Genomic DNA, 24,969 nt, shown 5'->3' with positions numbered 1-24,969 from the left:
CTGGCTATTACTGCACATCTTCATTACCATCTGCCTCATGGCTCTTTGGAACGTTGCTAACTGAACAAAGAGGCACCTTTAAAAAGTGGTGATTCTCTTTACTGAGCAGGGGGAGAGCAACTGGCCCTATCAGTCCCCAGCACAGCATCCCTCCAGTGGCTGTTGCTGGGGTCTATTTTGTGTTTCTTTTTAGATTGTGAGCCCTTTGGCAACAGGGAGCCTATCTATCTAATTTATCTATCCAATCCATCTATCCCGCTTTGGGAACTTCTGTTGAAAAGTGGGATATAATATTCGTCATATTCTTTATATTCCTCCCACCCCACCCACTTGCTAGTTAAGCCTGTTGCTCTGGAATCCTGTCCACCCTCCTCCATATGTTTAGCTCTTTTACAGCCTTTTCCTGGTTGCTCTCTGGAAGCGGGTTGTGAAGCTAATGCCCTAACCCTGACCTTTGTTTGGAGAACCTGCTTTTCAAAGGCAGATTTCCTCTTTGCCATGCAACTCAATTGGCTAATAGCCATGAATTTGTCAAATCCATGTTTAAAGCCAGCTTGTGGTTATTACCGTTTGTGGGGGACTGAATTCCTTAAATTGATCATGTACTGTGAAGGAATAGGGCTGATTCCTCCCCTTTGTATTTGTGTATTATGTTAAGACTTGCCTGGGTTTTTAAAATGTATTTGTGTTAATTTCAGTCCCAAAGATATCAGTTTAAGAGGTAAGAAAATTAGCCCAGGAAACAAAAACCTAAGTTGTTCAGCAAACAGAAACTTTAGGTGCCAGACAGAAACGAAACTTAATCATAAACGAAACTCAGCCAATTGGAAACTGCTTCCAATTGGCCAGACCGATGGAGAGGAAGTAAAACTGAAGGATAATAAGGCAGAGGAAAACATAAAGTAGCAGCCCAAGAGAAACAACTAGATGAGGCAGGATTAGGAAGGTGGAGCAAAGAAAACAAAATGTTGAAGAAGGAAGTGATGAGTTGAAGATCCTGGATGAAAGAGAGAACCAGTTTACTTGGATGATTTTTTAAAATCCGTTAGTATTCTGATATCTGATTGCTCTTATGTTTTTTGTTTGCATATTTTCCTATGAACAGGGTTGCCATATTCAAGCTTCTCAAATCCAGATGTTCTATTTTGCATATTTTGTAAATTACTTTGCATAATTTACTTTGTAAATTACTTTGCATAATTTGCATATTATGCAAACCAATTGATGCACTGTCAAGTTGACTTGTGTCTGCATCTAGCACCGCCGCTGCCTCAGCCGGCTTCCCCCACTGCCTCCTTCCCCCGCCCGGCTTCGGTGGCCACCGCTTCTTCTCGGCCCGCCGCTTCTCCTTCTCTCGGCCAACATGGCCGCCTGGTGCCTGCGGCCGTTTCTCCCTTGGCCGTTCTGGGCATGCGCTCCGCGTATGCCCAGAACGGCCGAGGGAGACACGGGCGCAGACACAGAAGGACACGGGCGCACACCGAGGGATCTTATTATAGAGGATAAGAATCACGGCTGGGCCTTCACCTAACACATACAGTTGATGGGTGAAGAACCCCACAAAATGGTAGTGATATATTATATACTCATTCTTATCTTTATGTTAATATCTAGTTATACACAGGCTCTTGTAAACTGAGCATCTCACCCCCTGCCCAAATCATGGTTCTTCTAGACAAGATACATGATGGTTCCAACTATGCATGTAGGCTTTTCATTGTTTTCCCCAAGCCCCTCCTTATCACACATTCCAAAAATCATCAGTTCATCCTAAATCCCTGAATGGTTTGGGTCTGAGTTATCTTGGAGAGTGCCTTCTTCTGCATGATCCCCAGTGCACGTTAAGGTCATCTGAGGAGGTCCGTCTTCAGTTGCCACCAACACGTCTGGTGGCGACTCAGAGGTGGGCCTTCTCTGTAGCTGCTCCTGGGCTGTGGAATGCACTCCTGGCAGAAATCCATAATCTGAGTTCATTATTGGCCTTCAGTAGAGCCCTTAAGACCTATTGTTTGGCCTCGCCTTTCAGGGTTTTTAAGCTGTTTTAAAACCATAAAGGTTTGGCCTGGTTTTCCAGGGTTTTACAAACTGTTTTAATTGTTTTAATAATGGTTTTATGTTATTTTTACATTTTTTTTATTTTGATAGTTAATTGATTTTAGTTTTGTTTTATTGTAAACCGCCCTGAGTCATGTTTGGAAGGGCTGTATAGAAATCAAATACATAAATAAAATAAAATAAAATATTGAAGCTATTCCCACGATCGGCAAAAATTGGGCTAGGGAAGGCTAGCTCAATTTCTCCCAATCATGGGAAGCAACAGGAGCCGTGCAGCTCATGGCGGTGGCACGGCGGCAAGCCTGCTTATGGAGCCCACTGCTTAACCCGGGTTTCGGGTGCAAGAGTGCCTAAAAACTGGGTCAAAGGATTGTGTGTTGCCATGGAATGGCTTCGCACCACAGTGACTCACAAGTAGCCAGCCACCCAAAGGGGAGGCTACAACCAGCCTCCCAGTGTGACCTGTGCACTCATGCGGGTCATTCTGGGACTTCCGGGGGCCAAGAGGCCCCCAAACCCCGCCACCACAACCAGCTCTGTGACGGAGCTGGTAATGGAAGAGCCAGCGTGGTGTAGTGGTTAGAGTGCTGGACTAGGACCGGGGAGACCTGAGTTCAAATCCCCATTCAGCCATAAAACTCGCTGGGTGACTCTGGGCCAATCACTTCTCTCTCGGCCTAACCTACTTCACAGGGTTGTTGTGAAAGAGAAATTCAAGTATGTAGTACACCACTCTGGGCTCCTTGGAGGAAGAGCGGGATATAAATGTAATAATAATAGTAGTAGTAATAGTAGTAGTAGTAGTAATAGTAGTAGTAGTAATAATAATAATAATCATAATGATGATGATGATAATACAATCATCTGGGCGGCTGATTCAGCTGCCCAGGGAGGGCTCCCTGCTCGTCTGTGGCCCGCTCTCCCTGCAAGCCCACTTTAGGCTCTCTACACCACTCATGTGGAGAGCCTTATAGACTTTTTAATAAGCTTGTAATGGACTAAAATACCTCAACTTATTGAAAGTAGCTTCACAAATTGCTAAAATAAACATTAAGCATTTCCCCTCCCCCCCCCAAAAAGTCTAATTTTATACACTTGCTTCGAAATAAGGTTTTGCAAATCAGATCACAAGAAACTCATTTTAAAAACTCCCTTTCCCATGAAATGTTTGGTTGTCTTTAAATCCTAAAAAATGGGGGTAACTCCATATATGACAGTCTGCTGTCCTGTTTGATATCAAATTGGTCGCTTTTCTTTCTGTAGTGTATAGACATGATTTTTGCTTAAATGAAATGCAGTTAATAGAATAGATGAAACTGGACTGCTTGCTGCTGTGCTAGGTGCAAAAACACTATTTGAATTTGCTTCTCCGTTTGCATGCTTAGGATTGGAGTGTATGTGGTTAAAAGTCAACATAAACTCAATGCATACATGTATTTTATTATGACACACATCCTGTTCTTCCTCCAAGGAGTCAGGGTAGTGCACATGTTCTTTCCTCCCTACTTTTGTGAGGCAGGTTTGGAGGGGAAAGTTTCAGCTAAAGTCCCACAGTGAGTTTCATGACTGAATGGGGAACGCAGGAACCCCAATCCTAGTCTTAACAATCTAATCAGGGATGTGATAGAGGCATCCCACTCCAGGGCCGGTAGCTCCTCGGCTGTCAGGGAGAATGAAGGTCTTGGGCAAGGAGGACATCAGTCTGAGGAAGAGGGAGATGCTCCTTTAAAAGGGACCCCTTCCGTGGATGATGAGCCCATATCCTCTCGCACAGGGGATACTCCTCTGGGGGGTGGGGGCTCCTTGTAGTTGGTGATTCGATCATTAGGGGGATAGAGAGATGGGTTTGTGACCCGCGTGTTGACCGCACGGTGACTTGCCTGCCTGGTGTGAAGGTTGCGGACATCACGCAGCATCTAGATGGGCTCTTAGGCAGTGCTGGGGAGGAGACAGCTGTCGTGGTGCATGTCGGCACCAACAATGTGGGGAAATGCAGTCGGGAGGTCCTGGAAGCCAAATTTAGGCTGATAGGTAGCATTTTGAAGTCCAGGACCCCCAAGGTAGCATTCTCAGAAATGCTACCTGTTCCACGCGCAGGTACAGTGAGACAGGCAGAGCTGAGGGGTTTCAATGCGTGGATGAGACGGTGGTGCCGGGAGGAGGGGTTTAGATTTGTTAGGCACTGGAACACATTTTGGGGCACGCAAGGCCTGTACAAAAGGGATGGGCTGCACTTGAACCAAGATGGAACCAGACTGCTGGCGCTTAAAATCAAAAAGGTTGCAGAGCAGCTTTTAAAATGACACTTGGGGAACAGCCGATGGGAGCTGGGCAGTATCCCGTTTGGCAAAAGCCATCCTTTAAAGTGTGAGGCTGCAAAGAATGCAAATAAAACAGAAGGGGATGGAGCAAAACCGCATAAAGAGCAGATGGGAGCCTGTGCCAGCAGGTCAAAGAGTCAAAAGAGTAGCATACATCAGGGGAGAGATTCAGCGTATAGGGGCTTGTATGCCAATGCCAGAAGACTCCGAACCAAGATGGGTAAGCTGGAGTGCTTGGTTGCTAACGCAGAAATAGACATAGTGGGCATAACAGAAACATGGTGGAACAGTGAGAACCAGTGGGACACTGTTATCCCTGGGTATAAACTCTAGATAAAGGACAGGGAGGGGCGCCTTGGAGGAGGGGTAGCACTGTATGTTAAAGAAGGGATAGAATCTAATAAGCTAGAAAACCTAAGTGGACTGGAGTCCTCCACAGAAACCCTGTGGGTGACTATACAAGGTCGGAAAGGAAACGTGCTACTGGGGATGTGCTATCGCCCTCCGGATCAAAATGATGACAGTGACTGGGAGTTGCAGGAGGAAATCAGGGAGGCGTCAAGGAGAGGCAGGGCTGTAATTATGGGTGATTTCAACTACCCACACATAGACTGGGTAAATTCACATTCAAGTCAGGACAAAGAGGTCAAATTTCTAGATACGCTAAATGACTGTGCCCTAGAACAGTTGGTCATGGAACCAACCAGAGAGAAGGCGACCTTAGATCTAATTCTGAGTGACACCCAGGACCTGGTGCATGATGTCAGTGTCATCGACCCTTTAGGGAACAGTGACCATAGTGCCATCAAATTCAGCATACATGTGGGGAGAGAATCACCAAGGATGTCTAACACGGACATTTTGAATTTCAGAAGAGGAAACTTCTCCAAAATGAGGAGTATGGTGAAAAGAAAGTTGAGGGGAAAAATCAGGAGAGTCACTTTGCTCCAGAGTGCATGGAGTTTACTCAAAACCACAATACTAGAAGCCCAGTTAGATTGTATACCCAAAAGGAGGAAAGGTACCACTAAGTCCAGGAGGATGCCAGCATGGCTAACGGGTACCATCAAGGAAGCCATAAAAGGGAAGAAGACTTCCTTCCGAAATTGGAAGGCCTGTCCAAACGAAGAGAACAAAAAGGAACACAAACTCTGGCAAAAGAAATGCAAGGTGACAATAAGGGAGGCAAAAAGAGAGTTTGAGGAACATTTAGCCAAAAGTATCAAGGGGAATAACAAAAACTTCTTTAAGTACATCAGAAGCAGGAAACCTGCCAGGGAGGCGGTTGGGCCATTAGACAATGAGGGAGTGAAAGGGATTATTAAGGAGGATATGGAGGTTGCAGAGAAACTGAATGAGTTCTTTGCGTCTGTCTTCACGGCAGAGGATACTGAGCATATACCTGTTCCTGAACCAGGCTTTTTAGGGATGGAGGCTAGAGAGCTGAGTCAGATAGAAGTGACAAGGGATGATGTTCTAAACTGTCTGGGAAAACTGAAAGCTAACAAATCACCAGGGCTGGATGGCATCCATCCAAGAGTCCTCAAAGAACTCAAATGTGAAATTGCCGACCTTCTTGCTAAAATATTTAACTTATCCCTGAAATCGGGCTCTGTACCAGAGGACTGGAGAGTGGCAAATGTAACACCGATTTTCAAAAAGGGATCCAGGGGCGATCCGGGAAATTACAGGCCGGTTAGCCTAACGTCCGTTCCAGGCAATTGATGGAAAGCATCCTCAAGGATAAAACTGTAAAGCACTTTAGAAGAACAGGCCCTGCTGGGAGTGAGCCAGCATGGCTTCCGCAAAGGTAAATCTTGCCTCACCAACCTTTTGGACTTCTTTGAGAGTGTCAACAAGTGTGTGGATCAAGGTGATCCAGTTGACATAGTCTACCTGGACTTCCAAAAAGCTTTTGACAAAGTTCCTCATCAAAGACTCCTGAGGAAACTTAGCAGTCATGGGATAAGGGGACAAGTACATGTGTGGATTGCTAACTGGTTGAAAGACAGGAAACAGAGGGTAGGTCTAAATGGAGAGTTTTCACAATGGAGGGAAGTAAGAAGTGGGGTCCCCCAGGGATCTGTACTGGGACCGGTGCTTTTTAATTTATTCATAAATGATCTAGAAGAAGGGGTAAGCAGCGATGTGGCCAAATTTGCAGATGATACCAAACTCTTCCGGGTAGTGAAATCTCAAACGGATTGTGAGCAGCTGCAAAAGGATCTCTCCAACCTGGGGGAGTGGGAGACAAAATGGCAAATGCAGTTCAATGTTAGCAAGTGTAAAGTGATGCACATTGGGACGAAAACCCCCAACTTCAAGTATATGCTGATGGGATCCGAGCTGTCGGTGACGGACCAGGAGAGCGATCTTGGGGTTGTGGTTGACAGCTCGTTGAAAGTGTCGACTCAATGTGCGGCAGCTGTGAAAAAGGCCAATTCCATGCTAGGGATCATTAGGAAGGGGATTGAAAATAAAACGGCTAACATTATAATGCTCTTATACAAAACTATGGTGTGACCACACTTGGAGTACTGCGTACAGTTCTGGTCACCACATCTTAAAAAGGACATTGTTGAACTGGAGAAGGTACAGAAAAGGGCAACCAAGATGATCAGGGGACTAGAGCACCTTTCCTATGAGGCAAGACTACAACACCTGGGGCTTTTTTTGTTTAGAAAAAAGACGACTGCGGGGAGACATGATAGAGGTCTATAAAATCATGCATGGTGTGGAGAAAGTGGAGAGAGAGAGATTCTTTTCCCTCTCACACAACACTAGAACCAGGGGTCACTCCATGAAATTGATTGCCAGAAGGTCTAGGACCAACAAACGGAAGTACTTTTTCACACAATGCGTGATCCACTTGTGGAACTCTCTGCCACAGGATGTGGTGACAGCCAACAACCTGGATGGCTTTAAGAGGGGTTTGGATGACTTCATAGAGCAGAGGTCTATCAATGGCTACTAGTCGGAGGGCTGTAGGCCACCTCCTGCCTCAAGGGCAGGGTGCCTCTGAGTACCAGTTGCAGGGGAGTAATGGCAGGTGAGAGGGCACGCCCTCAACTCCTGACTGTAGGCTCCCAATGGCATCTGGTGGGTCACTGTGTGAAACAGGATGCTGTACTAGATGGGCCTTGGGCCTGATCCAGCAGGGCTGTTCTTATGTTCTTATGTTCTTAATCACTACACCACACTGGTTCTCAACTGTGTGCGTATTGATTGCTGGAGAAATCTAGTGTAGGAGAAAAAAGAGATTCGTTTTTAGTGGTGAAGCAAACTAGTGGGGACTGGGGAGGAGAGTGTTCGATACCTTTTAAGAGAGCATGAAAGGGTTTTATAATCAAAATGTGGGGAGGTTGTGGGCCCAAGCCCTGGAGCTTGCAGGAACCTAGCAACACCTCTGTAAGGGAGAGAGGAAGTGGGAAGGGTGGCAGGATTGTCCATGCAGAATCTGGTATCGGCAGGTATGTCCAGAATTTCTTCTAAATATATATATTAAAAAATAATCAATCTTTCCCCAAGTGTATTTTGGTGTAAAAAGCAGTGAATTTAGCTAGTTTAAGTGGCAGGGCAAGGGGTGGGGGAAGAAAAGGAATGAGAGAAAGAGAAGGAGGAGGAGGAAGACAGAAGGTAGTGCAAGACTATGTTTGGCTCCCAAGAGGTGCATTGGAATCCAATCTGGCCCACCAACAGTTTTGAGTTTGACACCCCCTGGCATAGCGCATTTGTAAGAGAAATAAAATCCAAGCCCCAATATTTTTATAAATGGGAAAAACATATTTTTTTTGGGGGGGGGGGAATCCTTTTGCACCCCCTGTAATTTCCAGCTGGATCCGCCCCTGATTCAGAGGGTTCTATACAGTTCTCTGGCAGAGTTCTAAGCACAGGCCTGCAAAAGGGTTTCTCCTAAGAATCTAAAGGCAAGCCCAGCTGAACTGGACCAAATGTCTGTCTCGTTCAGCATCCAGAATGATGCCTCTAGGAAGCCCACAGGCAAGAGGTGAAGGCACACCCTTTCTCCTGCTGTTGCTCCTCTGCACCTGGTATTGAGAGGCATCTTGCCTCTGAGCCTGAAGGTAGCCTATAGCCACCAAGACTAGTAGCCACTGATACTTATTCTCCATGAATTTGTCAAATGTTCTTTTGAAGTCATCATAAAGAGGCCACCACCACATCTTGTTCAGTGAGTTCCATAGATGCATTATGTACTGTATGAATAATTACTTCCTTTTATCAGTCCTAAATCTTCAGCCAGTCATTTCAGTGGATGACCCTTGGTTCTGTACAGGCTCACCTTTTCCCAAAATGTTCTCCAGAACCTAACAAATCCAAACCCTTCCTCCCAACATCACCATCTCATCCAGAGGCGTATCTAGGGAAAATAGTGCCTAGGGCAAGCACTGAAATTGTGCCCCCTGTCCAAACATCTGACACCCATCTTTCAGATAACTTTACCATAATATCAGCTCAAAAATACAAGTTCAGACACTTTCAGGAGAAACAGGTTGTAAGCAACACACACATGTGTGCGCGCACACACACACACACACACAACCATACATGTGGCACACATGTGCCAGTCGCCTTCCCAAGAAAACGCAGCACATCCATGTGCTGGGCATGCCTCCATAGAGCTAAGCAGTGAAAGCAAATGCTCTGCCACCTCAGCACACCTCACTACAGGTTGCTGCCTCCAAGAAATTCAGGGATGGGTTTTTTCTGTCCAAACAGCTTTTGCCTGAAAGGGAGATGGTTGCAATGGGAAATCCTGGGCCCCCCAAACAATCTGATATTATCCAGCAGCTTACAATAGGCTTGGATCCAACAGCCTGATCAGGAAGAAGGTGGAAGTTGCAACTAGCCACAGAACAGCAAAACAGTGTGATATTCAGTTGTTGTTTTTAAGCACCACACAAGTTCAAGGCAGGCACTTTCCAAGTTTGAAATCCCACAAACCTTATAATCAAATTGCTTGACAAATATGCAGATAAAGATAGAGCTCTGTATAGAGAATTAAACAGCATGCAAGTGAATATTTCTATTTTATTTCTTGCCTCTCCACCCACCCTTCAGTTTTGCCAGCTTACAAGGTATTAAACCAGCATTGTCTTTTTAAGGGATGTTTTGTCCACTTGCTTTTGTGCCATTTATATCTGTTTTTTAAATGCTCTGGTTCCTTGCCAACAACTTTGCATTCTTCTGACTCCCTAGATCAGGGAAAAATCTAGACTTGGATCTCGCAGAGGCCATTTGAGCATGTGTGGTGGCCATTTTTGTTTTCAGCAGCCTTTTTTTATTTTTAAAAAATGGCCGCCGCACATGCTCAAATGGTCCCCGCGAGGTCCTGTGCCTTGCCAGGCCTCGCAGAGGCCTTTTGAGCATGTGCGGCGACCTCCGAAATGGCCACCACACTGATCTTTGTAGGCCTGAAAACAACCCTTCCTAGCACGTCCTGTCAGCCTGTTGAGCTGAAACATGGCCCAGGAAAAAGAGAGAGGAGGCTGGTTCCTGCTTCATGGGATGATGGAGTGTTAATTCACTTGGGGAGGGGGATACAGAGTCTATCACCCATGTTATTCTTTATTGCCAGTTTTATAAGGATGCTCGCACCAAATCTATTGCTCCTATGTTAGCCATTCTTTCCCAGTCACACAGACCAATTTTATTTGGAAATGATGCTGGCCAATTTTAAACCTGTAATTTCAGATAATGTGGCAAAGTTCTGTTTCATGGCGTCAAAGCTCTGTAAAGACTGTATTAGTAATTTGAACAGTTTGTGATTTTGTAAACTTTTGAAATTTCTTGAATTTTCTTATTAATGCTATTAATTGTTATTGTTTGTTAATCTGGTCTGTGACCGCAATAAACATACTACTATCACTTGGGGAGGGGTTATGGCTCAGAGACAGAACATCTGTGCTTTGCACGCAGAAAGATCTATAATGCTCAGAATAGAAGAATCTATTTTGAGCATCCTGGGGGAATCCCGTCAAGTGCCAACTTGAACAAAGCCCCACATTCCAAATGGTTTTTAATGAATGTATTCCAAGTCATGCCATTAAGTCACATGTATGGAAGCAGAAGATTGCAGAGGGTTGATAGTAGGGATGTGCACTGAACAAGGTGGGGGAAGTTCAACAGCAGCATGGGTGCTGCTTTAAGAGCGGAGGAGGGTGCATTTACCCCTCCCTCTGCTCTTCCCCCGCTAGTGCTCCTCTTCCCCAAAGTTCATTGAGGCAGCAGTGTACCTCCCTGCCGCCCCGTTGCCCCCGTTGACCAGATACACCTGCAAGTATCCGACACTCCTGCATGTGCTGGCACGGGGGCGCGTGCACCACGCTGTCACGCGCATGCACCCACCGGCACACACAGGCGTATTGGATACTTGTGGTTGTATCCGATCAACAGGGTGGCAGGGAGGTATGCTGCCGCCCCAATGAACTTTGGAAAAAAGGAGTGCTGGTGGGGGAAGAGCAGAGGGAGGGGTAAGTGCACCCTCCCCTGCTCTTAAAGCAGCACCGCTGCCACCATTGAACCAGCGGAACCGGCCACCTTTCAGACTGGTTTGGAGGCTCATAAAGGGTTTCCGAACTGGTTCCGTGCACATCCCTAATTGATGGTCTTATGGCTCCAATGGAGATCAACTTGCAGCAGATATGTTCTTGAAGATGGGAGAGGGTTGGCTGGTGACTGATTAGGTGAAAGAATGTTGCTTTTTACCAACGATTTGGAGATTTCCCCAGTTAGGATTGGTGAAAGGTTCAGGCTGCTTATGTGGGGATTGTTTGGCTGAAGAAGACAATGCCAATCAGTCCCTGCTATTTTGATTTTGATCAGGGTTAACTAGGAGATTTCTGCTTAAACATACAGGTGTACTTGATTAATCTATACCTCATCCATAGGAATTCTCCTAAAGATTATGTAAACTGCTAGGAAGGCTAATTCAACAATGACATGGTTTTCTACTTTCCATGCAATCTAACCCCCTGATGCATCCGTGGCAACACAAAGATGCCAGTTTCAATCCCTGGCAGCATCTCCAGGGCCTTTCCCAGATGGCTGGTTTAATCATGGGAGTATGCGACTAATCATTAGTTGCATAGAAGCTGCAGCCTGATTTTGAAATAAGAACAACTAGCTGGGCCGGGCGCAGAGCATCTGTGCCTCTAGTTCTCGCCGCCCGCCTCAATTTCCTTCCTCCTGCCCACCTGCTAGCCTCTGTCGCTGTGCTGTTTCCTTCCTCCCCCCTGCCCGCCGACATCCGCTGCTGTTTCCTTCCTTCCTTCCTCTGCCCACTGCACCTGCCTTCTCCGCCCAGTTGCAGCACCGTTCTTTTCCTGGCCAGCCATTGGACCGCCACCACTGCCATTAACTCTTGGGCCCACTGGCTGGCTGGCTGCCACCGCCATTTTCTTCCCTCTGCCCGTTCCCATCGCTATCCTATCCGGTGGCTCTCTGCACTCTTGTAAGAGCTGCCATGTGTGGGATTAGCCACGTGTATGCCTTAGCGAATTATATATAAAGAAGATGCTGAGGGTCTTCTCATTGAGCTGCTTTGATGCGGTGTCCCCCTTGCTCCTGGGTCTTTCTCAGGTCCCTTCTGGCCAATGGCTTTCTAGAGTAGGCAGGATTCCACGCCTCCCTTTTTCACCCTTTTCCACACACACATAAGTGGTGTGTGCTTCTACAAACATTCATTTTAATGAATAAAAACTTTTTAAAAAAACACCCTGTTTTTAAGTGGTCTTCCTCAAGACTGCTGACTTGCAATGCTACGGCCAACTTGCAGTGCCAACGGCAACATAGGTTAATCCCCCCGCCCCCAAAAAACCCTTACATAAAGCCTGCTTTCAAATTGTACTCTTCTTTTATAGGTCTTTTGACTCTGAAATTTGTATTTGAGTCAATGGATCCTTTTTTATTTCTCTGGTATTTATTTTTATTTTTTTGTGGGGGAGACTTGTGGAAGATCATCAAGATAAGCTGGTGAATTGCTCCCTCTGCTGGCTAGGGATGTGCACGGAACCGGTCCGGGGCCATGTAAGAGGCCTCCGAATCGGTTCGGAATTGGGCCTGTCTGGCGGTCCGGTGGGCTGTGTATGTGTCTAGCTTTAAGGGTGTGGGGGGGGTAGTACTTACCCTTCCCACCACTTTTCCCCTTCCGGTGCTCCACTTTAGAGCAAAGTTTTTGGGGCGGCAGCGTTCCTCCCTGCCGCCCCTGCCCCCGTCATTGCCCAGAAAAAGCAGAAGTTACTTCCGCGCATGTGCCCGTTGTGGCGTGCGTGTGTCTGTTGCTGCCATGCACTCGCGCCCCACACACGTCACATGTGGCGTGCGCACACAACGTGTGACGTGTGTGGTGCATGTGGTGGCGACAGACACGCGCGCACCACAACGGGCTCATGCGCGGAAGTAACTTCCGGTTTTTCTGGGCAACGATGGGGGCAGGGGCGGCAGGGAGGAATGCTGCTGTCCCAAAAACTTTGCTCTAAAGTGGAGCGCCGGAGGGGGAAAAGCGGTGGGAGGGGTAAGTAATACCCCCCGCCCTTAAATCTAGACACCCCCCAGTGCCAGACCGCGCCTCTGTGGTTCGGTGCACATCCCTACTGCTGGCAGTTGATGGTCTGCAAGATCACCCAGTAAAATTTATATATATAGCCTTGGATCATTCATATATATATATATAACATCCGAGGCTTTAGGAAAAGTCGCTCTAGCACTATGGCCCCTCCATACATCTCAGAAGAAATGTCGGGGTACTTCAAAGTATCCCAAAAAGCTGCGGTAGAAAGTAGAACCTTTTAGCACGGGCACAATTTGGGCTAAGTTCCAATATGCAGGGGGAAACCTGAACTGTGTATGGAGTGCTCCCCGTACCATGCAGGGACTTTGGGGCAAATCCCCCAGATGTCTGAACGCACACCCACCACTAATAGAGTACTTCTAAGTAAATCTTCCATCTGGGAACAGCCCAGGTGAGGCTGGGGAAAATCCCTGCTTGAAGCCCTGCAGAGCTGCTGCCGGTCAGAGGAGAAATTCTGAGTTAGACAGATGTTCTGACTCAGTATAAGGCAGCTTCATGTCCTGTATACCTGTAACTGCAATCCCATGCATACTTACTGGAATCCCATGCATACTTACTGGGAGTAAAGCCCATTGGCCTTGCTTCTGAGTCAGCAATGCACATGATGGTGCTTCTGTTGGAAATTCTCTGTGGTGAGAGAATCCCTTTTCAATATAGCAGAGTGCACAGAGGCACAAACACAGCGGATTTAGTTATGCATGCATGTGTGCTAAGAGTAAAGTAACTTGGAGCCAATTGCTAGTTTCAAATCAATATAAAAGGTATTTATTAAGGAACTCCATTCTAGATAGGAAAGTGAGGATTTAGGATCTCTAATCTATCTATCTAAATGGATGCAGATGGATTCACCATCTTCTCTGCACATATGGTGCAGGGCAAGAGACTTGCCATGTTGCAAGGTCAACAGCCAGGTAGGAAGAGAGAGAAGGAGGAAGGAAGTTGAATCCCCTAAGATTAGCAATCTACATTTCAAAGGGATAGCATCAGAGCAGCAGGAAGTGATGACCAAATGTCTTTGACCTTCTAGCCCTCTGACTTACTAGTCTGTCCTCCACTGTCTGAGGCAAAGAGACAGCGCAAAGTCCTTTCCTTCCAACACCCCCTCTCGTTGTCTCGTGACTCAGTTCACAATATTCATTTTCTCTCTCAGCTTTTCAAAGCAGGGTCTTGGTAGTGGCTTAGTGAGTAAGTCTGCGAGCATTTCATTTGTCGGGCAGTAGAGCAACTTGATTAGTCCATCTTTCTGCAGACTTCTCACTACATGGTACTTCACATCAATATGTCTGGTACTCCTCTTTACATCTTCTTGTTTGGAGAGTTGAATGCAGCTTTGGTTGTCTTCATACACTGGTATGGGCTGTGGTACATCTGTACCTAGGTCCTTCAGTAGTTGACACAGCCATTGTATCTCGTGACAGCCCTGTGCAGCTGATACATATTCCGCTTCAGTGGTTGATGATGCTACTATGTCTTGTTTTCTGCTTGACCAGCTTATCGCTCCATCTCCATAGAAAATTATGTGACCACTGGTGGATTTCCTGTCTGTTATATCTCCACCCCAGTCTGCATCTACGTATGCTTCTAGTTTTGGTTCACTATTAGCTGGCAGCTTGAGCTTAAAGTGTGCAGTACCCTTTAGGTACCTAACAAGTCTTTTCATTGCATTCCAGTCCTTGACTGTTGGTGATGCAGTCTTTCTACAAAGTAAACCAACTGCTGTACTAATATCTGGCCTAGTGAGTGTAGTAATGTATAAAAGCTTACCCAATGCTTCACGATATCTATGGTTGTCAGATAGTGGCTCAGTTTGATCTTCTTGCTTTATGTAGTTCACTTCCATTGGAGTTGGTGTAGGATTTGCATTTTCCAGTCTGAGCAAGTTTATCAAGTCTTTAATTTTCTGTTCTTGGTTGATCAGGAAACTTCCATCTTTCTCTCTTTGTACTTGAATGCCCAAGTAGTGTGCAATGTTGCCAAGTTGCTTGACTTCCACTTCTTTGTTCAGATGATCCATTATTTCCTTGCTGTCATCTGGATTTTCATAGGCAAAAATCAAATCATCAACATACGCCAAAATGTAAGTCCATTTCCCATCTCTGCATCTCGTGTACAGGCAGGGATCAGCTTCACTTCTTTTGAAGTTTGCTTGAAGCAGCATATCATTCAGTTTTATATTCCATGCTCTGGCAGCTTGTTTTAAACCATAAATGCTCTTTTGCAGTTTGCATACATAGTCCTCTTTGCCTTCCTGTAAGAAACCTGGTGGTTGTTGCATGTAAATGTCCTCTTCTAGTTCACCATGCAAGAATGCAGTTTTCACGTCTAGGTGCTCAACATGCATTCCTTTGCTAGCAGCAATACTTAACAGAGTCCTTACTGTGGTATGTTTAACCACTGGTGCAAAGGTTTCATCATAATCTTCTCCATATTTTTGTGAATATCCTTTTGCTACTAATCTGGCTTTGTAGCGCTGAATCTCACCATCAGCATCATGTTTGAGTTTGAAAACCCATTTGCAGCCAATAACTTTTCTTCCTTGTGGTAACTTAGTAAGAGTCCAGGTTTTGTTTTTCTGTAGAGCCTCAAGCTCTTCAATTGCAGCCTGTTTCCACTTCTGGGCTTCTGGTTGTGGTAGCTGGGATATTTCCTCCCATGATGAAGGTTCTGGTTGTTCCGCTGTTCTTGCGAGGTAGGACAGCCTCGGAGCGGGAACACCTCTGTTTGAGCGCGTTGATCGCCTCACCTCACCCTCTGTGGTCTCTTCTATCACCTCAGGTGCGTCTGGTGGATCGCTGGGGGTCTCTGTGTCAAGTGTGGTTGGATCTGGATCTGCTGTCTCCTCCTCCTCCTCAGTTCCTCTGAGATCAGGAAGCATAATCCAGTCATCAGGGTGCTTGGTCTGGTTGCTTGCTTCAGTGTAGGCCCCCTCTGAAGGTGTAGCTCTTTCATCCTCTTCAAAACACACTGCTCTGCTTATGGTTATCCTGTTGGTGTCAGGATCCAGAATTCTGTAGGCTTTGGATTGTGCTGCGTAGCCTACAAAAATCCCTTTTGTGGCCCTAGGCCCTAACTTAGTCCTTTTTTCCTTTGGGATGTATGAGTAAGCCGTGCTTCCAAAGACACGCAGATGCGTCATGGACGGCTTATGACCATGCCAAAGTTCATAAGGTGTTGTTTCAATAGGTTTTGTGTTCATTCTGTTGTGTATGTATGTAGCAGTCATGATGCCTTCTCCCCAGAATTTCTGTGGGAGGTGTGCGTCAGCAAGCATGCATCTTACCATGTCCAGTAGAGTTCTGTTCATTCTTTCTGCGATTCCATTTTGGGGCGGGCAGTAAGGCACCGTAGTTTGATGCACGATTCCATGTTCTCTCAAGAACTGCTGTGTAGCATTGGACATGTATTCTCCTCCATTGTCTGTGCGCAGGATCTTTGGCTTCGAGCCAAATTTGTTGCTTGCCATCGCCACATATTGTTTTAATTTCTCCAGCATCTCTGATTTTTCCTTCAGTAAATAAACACACGTGTATCGTGAGAAATCATCTGTTATAGTTAGAAAATATTTATGATTACCTATGGTTGCTGGTAGTGGTCCAGATATGTCACTGTGGATCAGATCCAAGGGTCCTTTCGTCTTCCTTTCACTCTGCTTTGGGAATGGCTTGTTTACTGCTTTGAACTCGAGACAAGAAACACAGTTAGTTACAGTGTCACATGGTACAAAATCAATGCCATTAGCTAATCCCTGTTCCTTCATGTTTTGAATTGATTCAAAACTTCTGTGTCCTAGTCTTCTGTGCCATAATTGTAAGCAGTTTCCATGCTGACACAACTTGGCTAGGTTCATTACATTAGGCTGGTATGCCTCAGGTCTGGACTGGGCTGGTCTTTCTCTGTCTGTAAATTGCTCTTCCACATGATAAAGACCTTGAAATTCCGAGCCCACAAGGCAAACTTTTCCATTCTGGGTAACAACACATTGTCCATTTTTAATATACAATTCACAGCCTTGTTGCTCTAGCTTGGATATTGAAATCAAGGAGCTTGAGAATTCAGGGATATACAAAACATCTCTCAGAAAAAATGGTTTAACAGATCCATCCAGCAATTTGCAATATAAAATTCCTTCGCCCTTTTTCTTTGCTTTAATTGTAGTATTATTGCCCAAATAAACAGTCTCTTCAGGAATATCAAACAGTTCAGTATAGAAACTTAGATTTTTAGAAATATGGACAGATGACCCAGAATCTAAAATCAGCTTTTCATTATTTTTCATTAAATTAACACTATAGTTCTTGTTGAAATGTCTGTCTGTATACTTGGAATCTCTATTTTCATTCTCCTTTGTTTGACTGATATTCCCAGACCTCCTGGTCTGATTCTTGGGACAATGCGCCACCCGGTGGCCAAATTCGTTACACAGGAAACACCTGAAGGCTTTGTTTCCAGCTGACCTCATTTCAGCACTGGCGGTCATGTGACCTCTCTCTCTGGGCTGAGTTTCTCTGGTGTAATCTGCTCTCTTTGTATGCAAATGTGAGGTGCCCATGCGGTTCCCTCTTGCAGCATTTCCTCCAGCATTCCCTCCCCATCTCGGGTTACGTCTGGAATGATCAATTGTTGCTTTAAGAGCAAAGTTGCTAGCCAGTTCACTTTCATAGCGTGAGTTTAAAAGGTTTCTTCGGTTTGCCTCCGAAGACAATGTTTCTACAGCCTTTTCAAAGTTTAGATTGGTGTGGGTTTCCAATTGCCCAATTATAGTGCTATAGGAAGCAGGCAAGCTCAAGAACAGAGTCTCCAGCTTTTGACTCTCTGTAAATTCCTCTCCTGCTTGTCTAAATTGAAAAAAGAAATCTTCCAAAGTCCCAATAAAAGTAGAGAAACAGTCCCCATCTTTATATTGGAGATCTTGCAATTTTCGGCGTAAATTAAACGTGTATGCCCATCCTTTCCTCATATGCATAGAATCTAGCTTGTTTAGCATCTCCTTTGAGGTTCCAAGATCACAAATAGCATAAAGGAAAGTTTTACTCACGGAAGCTGTAATCATCGCTTGTGATTTTCGGTCCTTAATTAGCCAGAGTTCCTTCTCCTTTTTCTCAGCGTCCGAGGTTCCATCTGGCGGCGGGTCTCCCTGAGTAACTTGGTGGAGTCCCTCTGCTTTCAGTGCAATCCTCAGTCGAGTCTTCCATTCCAAGTAATTATCCGCTTCCAGGATGGTAAGCCTGAGTTTTCCCTCCAGGTATGCAGCCATGCTCACTGGCTCCAAAAGGCAGTTGCTGTAGATTAGCACTTCAAAGTGTCCACGCTAGATCTCAATGGATCTCCTGGAACAAACCTAACTCTCTAGTTGCAGCACACGCAGCTCAAAATACTGCTCCCATAACTGGCTGGAGCCCATAACCTGTTGGAAATTCTCTGTGGTGAGAGAATCCCTTTTCAATATAGCAGAGTGCACAGAGGCACAAACACAGCGGATTTAGTTATGCATGCATGTGTGCTAAGAGTAAAGTAACTTGGAGCCAATTGCTAGTTTCAAATCAATATAAAAGGTATTTATTAAGGAACTCCATTCTAGATAGGAAAGTGAGGATTTAGGATCTCTAATCTATCTATCTAAATGGATGCAGATGGATTCACCATCTTCTCTGCACATATGGTGCAGGGCAAGAGACTTGCCATGTTGCAAGGTCAACAGCCAGGTAGGAAGAGAGAGAAGGAGGAAGGAAGTTGAATCCCCTAAGATTAGCAATCTACATTTCAAAGGGATAGCATCAGAGCAGCAGGAAGTGATGACCAAATGTCTTTGACCTTCTAGCCCTCTGACTTACTAGTCTGTCCTCCACTGTCTGAGGCAAAGAGACAGCGCAAAGTCCTTTCCTTCCAACAGCTTCTAGCCTGAATACAATGCAGAGGAGAGAGGTTCAACTTGGCTTCCTTACTGTGCTGCCTCCAGCAAGGCATATCTGAAGCATCCACCCTCCTTCATCCTTTCCCACAGAAGAGGGCTGTGACACTTAACTCAGGAAGTGAGGTCTCTACCTGCTTTAATCAAACAAACAAACAAACAAAAACCAGAACCAAGAGCATGGTTTATGGGGTAGTTAATAGGGGCAGAGCCACCATTGGGTGAAAGGATTCAAAGAACCCAGGCCGTCAATGGGGAAAGGACGCTGAGCCCCGTGGCTCAGGCTCCAGAGGAGGCCAGAGCGAACTCCCCTCTCCCACGCCCACGCTGCCGAAAGCCTGGGCGAAGTCTTTGCCAATTATTTCAGGCAGCTCTGACTGCCCAATAGAACGTTTTTCCCTTCCTCTCCCCCTCTGGAGGGAGAGAAAGGGGAAAATGTTCTATCGGGCAGTCGGGGCTGCCTGAAATAATTGGCAAAGACTTCGCCCGGGCTCTCAGCGGCCCGGGCGTGGGAGAGGGGAGTTCGCTCTGGGGTCCGCTGGAGCCTGAGCCACGCCCCCGTGCACGTGACGTCACATGCACAGGCATATTGGGGCTGGACGCAGGCCGCCACTTGGCTGGCTCTGCGCCTGGTAGTTAGGGCATCAACAATCTAGCATGACCCAAAGTGCTACAGATGTATGCAATTGATATGTGCTACTGGGGACATGCTATTGCCCTCGATCATAAGAACAGCCCTGCTGGGCCGGGAGGGTGGCGGGGGAGAAACGGGCCGGGTGCGGGGGGGGAAGCGGGCTGGAGGTGGGGGGGGAAGCAGGCCGGGCACGGGGGGGGGGGAGAAGCGGGCCAGGTGGGGTTGGAGAAGCAGGCGTGGGGGTGGGGGCGGATCTAGTGGGCCGGTGGAGGCGCAGATGCGCCCGGCCCAGCTAGTTACTAAATATTCTGTATATTCTGCAAATTCTGGTGCTAGTTAATGAGTGGATGTAGGATTTGAGGTCCATAATAAGTGCATTTCTTCTATCTTCTGTTGCCACATGCAGATGATGGCCTGTTCCAGTCCTGCTGCCATAGTGGTTGAAAAGGAAGAAGAAGATGAGACGCAGCTTATAGACCAAAGAGGTAAGGGCACCAAGGGTTTCCCAGCACTGATGGGGTTGCTCCTGCCTCTCTGCTCAAGGGAGCTGGGTCAGCCACCAGGTGCTGGACAGAGAGCTGTTTTCTGTCCTTCCCCTGGCAGCAAAAGTCTTCATCTGGGTGGGAGGAAGGAACAACAGAAGCAGGGGCGTTGCTAGGGGAGAGGGGGCCCGCGTTCACCCCTCTCTCTGGTGGCCTCTCAGAGTGAGAGAGATAATGGAGAAAATTATTATTATTATTATTATTATTATTTACATTTTATATTCCGCTCTTCCTCCAAGGAGCCCAGAGCGATGTACTATATACTTAAGTTTCTCCTCACAACAACCCTGTGAAGTAGGTTAGGCTGAGAGAGAAGTGACTGGCCCAGAGTCACCCAGCTAGTATCATGGCTGAATGGGGATTTGAACTCGGGTCTCCCTGGTCCTAGTCCAGCACTCTAACCACTACACCACGCTGGCTAGGGATAGGTGGCGCTGGGGGGCCCTCAGGAGCTGGGGGGGTGGGTTCTTTGAACTCTTTAGCTCAAGTATAGCTACACCCCTGAACAGAAGAGACCCAGCTTCTCTGTGTGGCTTTTAGGAGCCTGAGGCTCCCTTTTGTACAGCACAAAGAGGTGGCTGCTGGAGGGAATGAGGGGGTGAGAACTCCTTGCCAGTTGTCAGGGTGGCCCTGGCAGGGAAGTAGGATGCTGTCCAAGAGGGGCACCTGGGATCCTCGGCAGGTCACAGAAGACGCCTGGGCACAACATGTGGATTGGGCCACGCAGCCTTTGGCTGTGGCCGATTGCCTAGATGGTTCTAACCTGCCTCCTTCCGTCAATATCATTGTCAATGTCATTTATTTCTACCCCCTAAATAAATGATTCTACCCCCTATAAAATTATTATATGTAAGGGCCCTTTCTCACGATTGTGTGAGTGGGGGTGGGGGGGGGGAAGGCTGCAAGAACTCACCTTCCAGACGATCACCAGTATGTTGCTGGGCATGCAGATTGCACACCCAGATGTTCCACTGCTGCCCCGGGCAGTATGGAGGTGTGGGGGCTGGGACGACATGTCCTGCCTCCTGAATATCCCACAATGCACCATGCGAGTGCACAGTACATTGTGGGGATCCCCCTGGAGACGGGCAGGCACCTGTCAGTGTGTCAGACATGATTGGGCAGTTAGCCTGGGTTAAGGGCAAACCGGTGCCCTTAGCTGTGCCCTTAGCTGCCCTAACAGCTGGGTTTTTCTTTAGCAGGGTCAGGATGCGTGGAGGCATTGGGATCCATGGAGATCTCGAGCAGCCTATCCCAGGCTGGGCTTCCCTAGTCTGGGTTAGGCTTCTTGTGAGAACAGCCTCAAAGGCTAGGGCCTTTTACCTAGCCTAAGGTAGCCTAGCCTGGGTTAGGCTGCTCATGTGGCGTGCCAGGATCATAGCTGATCCTGGTGCTGCCGCCCCGCCTAACCTGACTTTTTACCCCGGCCTTTAGCCAGGGTTAAGAGTGTGAGTGTGCCCTTAACTCTGCCGCCAGGGTGGTGTGTACTCGGGGTCTGCATGCAGCCTGAGCATGCTGGCCCACCCACAGAGTTGGGCACCTAGAGCGCCTGACTCCCATGGGGATTCCCCAATGCACCACGCTCATTGCGATTGGCCAGGACATGTTTTGGAGGGTTCCCCCCCCCATATGTCCATATGTATTAAAGGTTTTAAAACATGTTTTAAGACACTGTTGGGATGCCTCATTACCTGGTTGCCTGTGTGGCCCTGTGGAGTCTGGTGGGGAGACCGGCATCCGTCCTTTGGGGACTCTGTCTTCCCCCAAAGGGAGTGGGGGTGAGATGGTTCCAGGCCAGTTGGGTCCTGGTAGGGTTGAGCTGGCAAGGCAGGGAGAACTGCAGGGAACAGCTCCAGCAGGGCCGCCATGTTGGGCGTGGCAGGAGGGGGCAGGCTCTGTACTTGGGTATTTAAAGCCAAGGCACCCGATGATGAAGGCTGTTCTTGAACATGGGAGCTGGAGTTTCCCTGGAGAGGTAACTGGCTGGACGCAGCAAGCCAAGAGGAGGGCTGAGGTGATGAAGGAACTATTGAGAACATACAATATGAAGCAACAGCCATTTGAGCAAGATATCAGAAATAACAAGACCTTGGAAACTATACAAACCAGGGGGGGAAAAACTTGGCTCCATATAATTGTATAATTACCATTTTGGGAATCGTAAGGATTCATTTATTAATGTTATGCCACTGAAGAAGGCCTTGCCAAGGCCGAAACGTGTCTGGCGACATTAGAAAAGGAATGGAAGAGTTCTCGGCTGGTGTAGGAGGTCACCCAAGCTTGGGATTGCATCCCCCCCCCCCCCAGGCTCCAAAAGGCAGGAAGTCGTCATACTTGAAGATGCTTAACCCAGTGCATGTGGGCGGATCTCCCCAGTTCTACTTCCTGCCTTTGCTCCAGAAGGCTCGCATTACAGCTCGCTGGCTTTGGCCTAGTTAACTAGGCCTCTTCTTTTCTTCTGCTTATATTCCTATTATTTTTTGGCTATTTCCAATCTGTTCTTCACCTGGTATTCTACTACTGTTAGTTTTCTCTAGTTACTAAAGAAAAAAGAAAATAATAATAATAATTTTTAAATTGGGGGGGGGAATAAAAAAAATATTTCATATCTGTTCTTCTACTGTCCTTTCTGTTATTCATTACCTCTCCTCGCCTCTTGCCGACCTTTTGGCCGATGTCTGCTAAGAAGACCTTTGGACTCCTGGCCGTTAGGGAGAGATCCGCCCGTCCGCGCCTGTTCCCGCCAAACATCCGGGACTGCGCAAACCCTGTAAGGAAAATGGCGGATGTATCAGATGACCTTGCTGGCACCAGTAGGCCACAGCAGTCCTCTCTGTCGCCAGATACTGGTGAGGAGACTGGGCGCAATTCATGCCACCAGCAATCCACCGAAGCAGGACGCAGGTGGCGGCACCAGAATCAGAGGCTTCCCGACAAGGAGGCCCCGTTGGTGGGAGAGCTTTCCCCCGGCAGCGCAGGCAAGGTAAGCCTGTGAGATTTGGCCTCGCCCCCCCCCCCCCACTCCTTTCCCTAGCAGTTGGGCGTGCAGGAGGAGGACTGCCTCAGCAAGTATTGGGGCCGCGCCGAAAGGAACGTCAGCAGGAGTGGCCGCCCCAGAGCCCGCCGGAATCAGACGGGGAGGTCGTGCGGGATGATGAGGCAGGCGGTGCTGAGCCCGTGGATGGGGCGTCGGAGCACCCAGAAGGCCATGAACAGCTCCCCCCGGTGAGATCGGGACTTGCTCAGGGGGGTGAGGAGGTGGGTGCAGATGCCCCCTATGTGGACCCTCCCTCAGGGCCTACTCCTACAGGGAATGTGGGGGTTCCCCCCGATGCTGCCACTGTAAAGGGCTGGATTCAGGAGGCCGTTCAGGACTCACTGGCAGCGGCGCTTAAAGCGCGGAAGCCTGCAAGGCATTGCAAGGCAGGCTGTGATCCGTGTGTCGCCCTCAGACTCTCAGGAGGAGACGGTGCCTGCTAAGCAGCCCAGGGTGGCTATACGCCAGGACTCTGTGCCCTTGCGTAGGGGGAGGTCTTCAGATGAGTCTGGAGAGGACTCCCCAGATCTATTGTGACCCAGGGTCAGTGGGTCAGAGACATTGCTGGGCAACCCAGACAAGGGGCCCTCCTCCTCGGAAGAGGGGGAGATGATTGAGGACTCTGCAGCAAACCTACACAGTCAGAGGCTCTCTCTTATGGTGGATTTTCAGCCACTAATTAACCAGGCTATTGCTGCGCTTGATCTGAAGCCAGTTACAGAGGAACTGGTCTCTCCTGTGTCCAAGGGCTCCTTGGTGCTGCCTAAGGCTAAGGTACCGCAGATTAAATCAGTGATACCTGAGGGCTTTACTTATACCATCAAGGAGGAATGGGCGGCTATTGTGACTCCCAAAGCGTATGTTGGCATTGGCTAGCAAATTGTACAACTTTGAGGATGAGACTCTGGACTTGCTGAAGGTGCCACTTACGGATGCTCACTTCCGGGCCCTACTCAGTAGCATAGTGGTACCCAAGGATGGGGACTCCTCTTTTAAGGAGCCAGGAAACAGAAAAGCAGAATCTGCACTGCGCAGGGCCCACGAGGCTTCAGCAGTGGCCATCAGAGCTGACACCACTGCATCCTTGGTGTCTAGAGCATCGGTCTTGTGGATCGACGAGTTACCCAATGACTCTCCTGCTGATCAGTCTAAGATGCGGCGTAAGCTACTTCATCTGCAGAGGGCGGCTGCCCTTTCAGCGGGTGCTACTCTGGACAGTGTTCAGTTCTCGGCATGTGCGGTCAGTGCAGGTGTCCTGGCAAGACGCAACATATGGCTGAAATATTGGAAAGTTGATAATACGTCTAGGGCTAATTTAGCTGCTGTTCCCTATGCTGGGGGGAAGCTAATTGGGGATGAGGCCCTGAAAGAGGTCCTCATTGAAACTAAGGATAACCGCAGGGCTCTGCCATCAGCCCCTAGGAAGGAGGACAAGAGTTTTAATCGTAGACCGACGCAAACCTTCAGGGCGTTTAGACCTCAGTTTTGTCAGAGGGAGCCTTTTAGGCCTTTTTGATCGCAGTGGAACAGATCCAGAGGCCAAGGCAGGCAAGGGTTCAATCAGCAGAACCGTCAGTCTTTCGTAAACCAGCAGCAGGGCCCCAAGCAGCAGTCCTGGCTCCCACTCAGGCAAAGTGGGGGCCCGCCATTTGGCCCGTTTGGAAAGAATCCATCAACGACAGGTGGGTTCTTTCCATTATCCTACATGGGTACAAATTGGAGCTGGCCAGCCCCCCAGGAAACAGATTCCTCCTTACCCCTAGATCCAGGAAATCGGAAAAGCACAAGGGGTTGTCCATGGCCATTCAGTATCTGGTGGCTATAGGGGCCATAGAGGAGGTCCCAACTTTTCAGAGAGGCAAGGGCATCTATTCTGTGATTT

General features: G+C 47.8%; 1 protein-coding gene across 1 annotated transcript in view; it reads left to right on the top strand.

The window, feature by feature from the left end:
* The window catches only part of NUGGC (nuclear GTPase, germinal center associated), a 101,325-nt gene that overhangs the window by 1,763 nt on the left and 74,593 nt on the right, over nt 1-24,969 (top strand). Inside the window, exon 2 of the mRNA XM_053250145.1 lies at nt 19,915-19,993. Within this exon, the coding sequence (XP_053106120.1) occupies nt 19,915-19,993 (79 nt within the window). The remainder of the gene's footprint in view (nt 1-19,914; nt 19,994-24,969) is intronic.

This window comes from Hemicordylus capensis, chromosome 1 (assembly GCF_027244095.1).
Source record: "Hemicordylus capensis ecotype Gifberg chromosome 1, rHemCap1.1.pri, whole genome shotgun sequence".
In the NCBI taxonomy this organism is placed as follows: domain Eukaryota; kingdom Metazoa; phylum Chordata; class Lepidosauria; order Squamata; family Cordylidae; genus Hemicordylus; species Hemicordylus capensis.
This window is presented reverse-complemented; position numbering and strand designations above follow the sequence as displayed.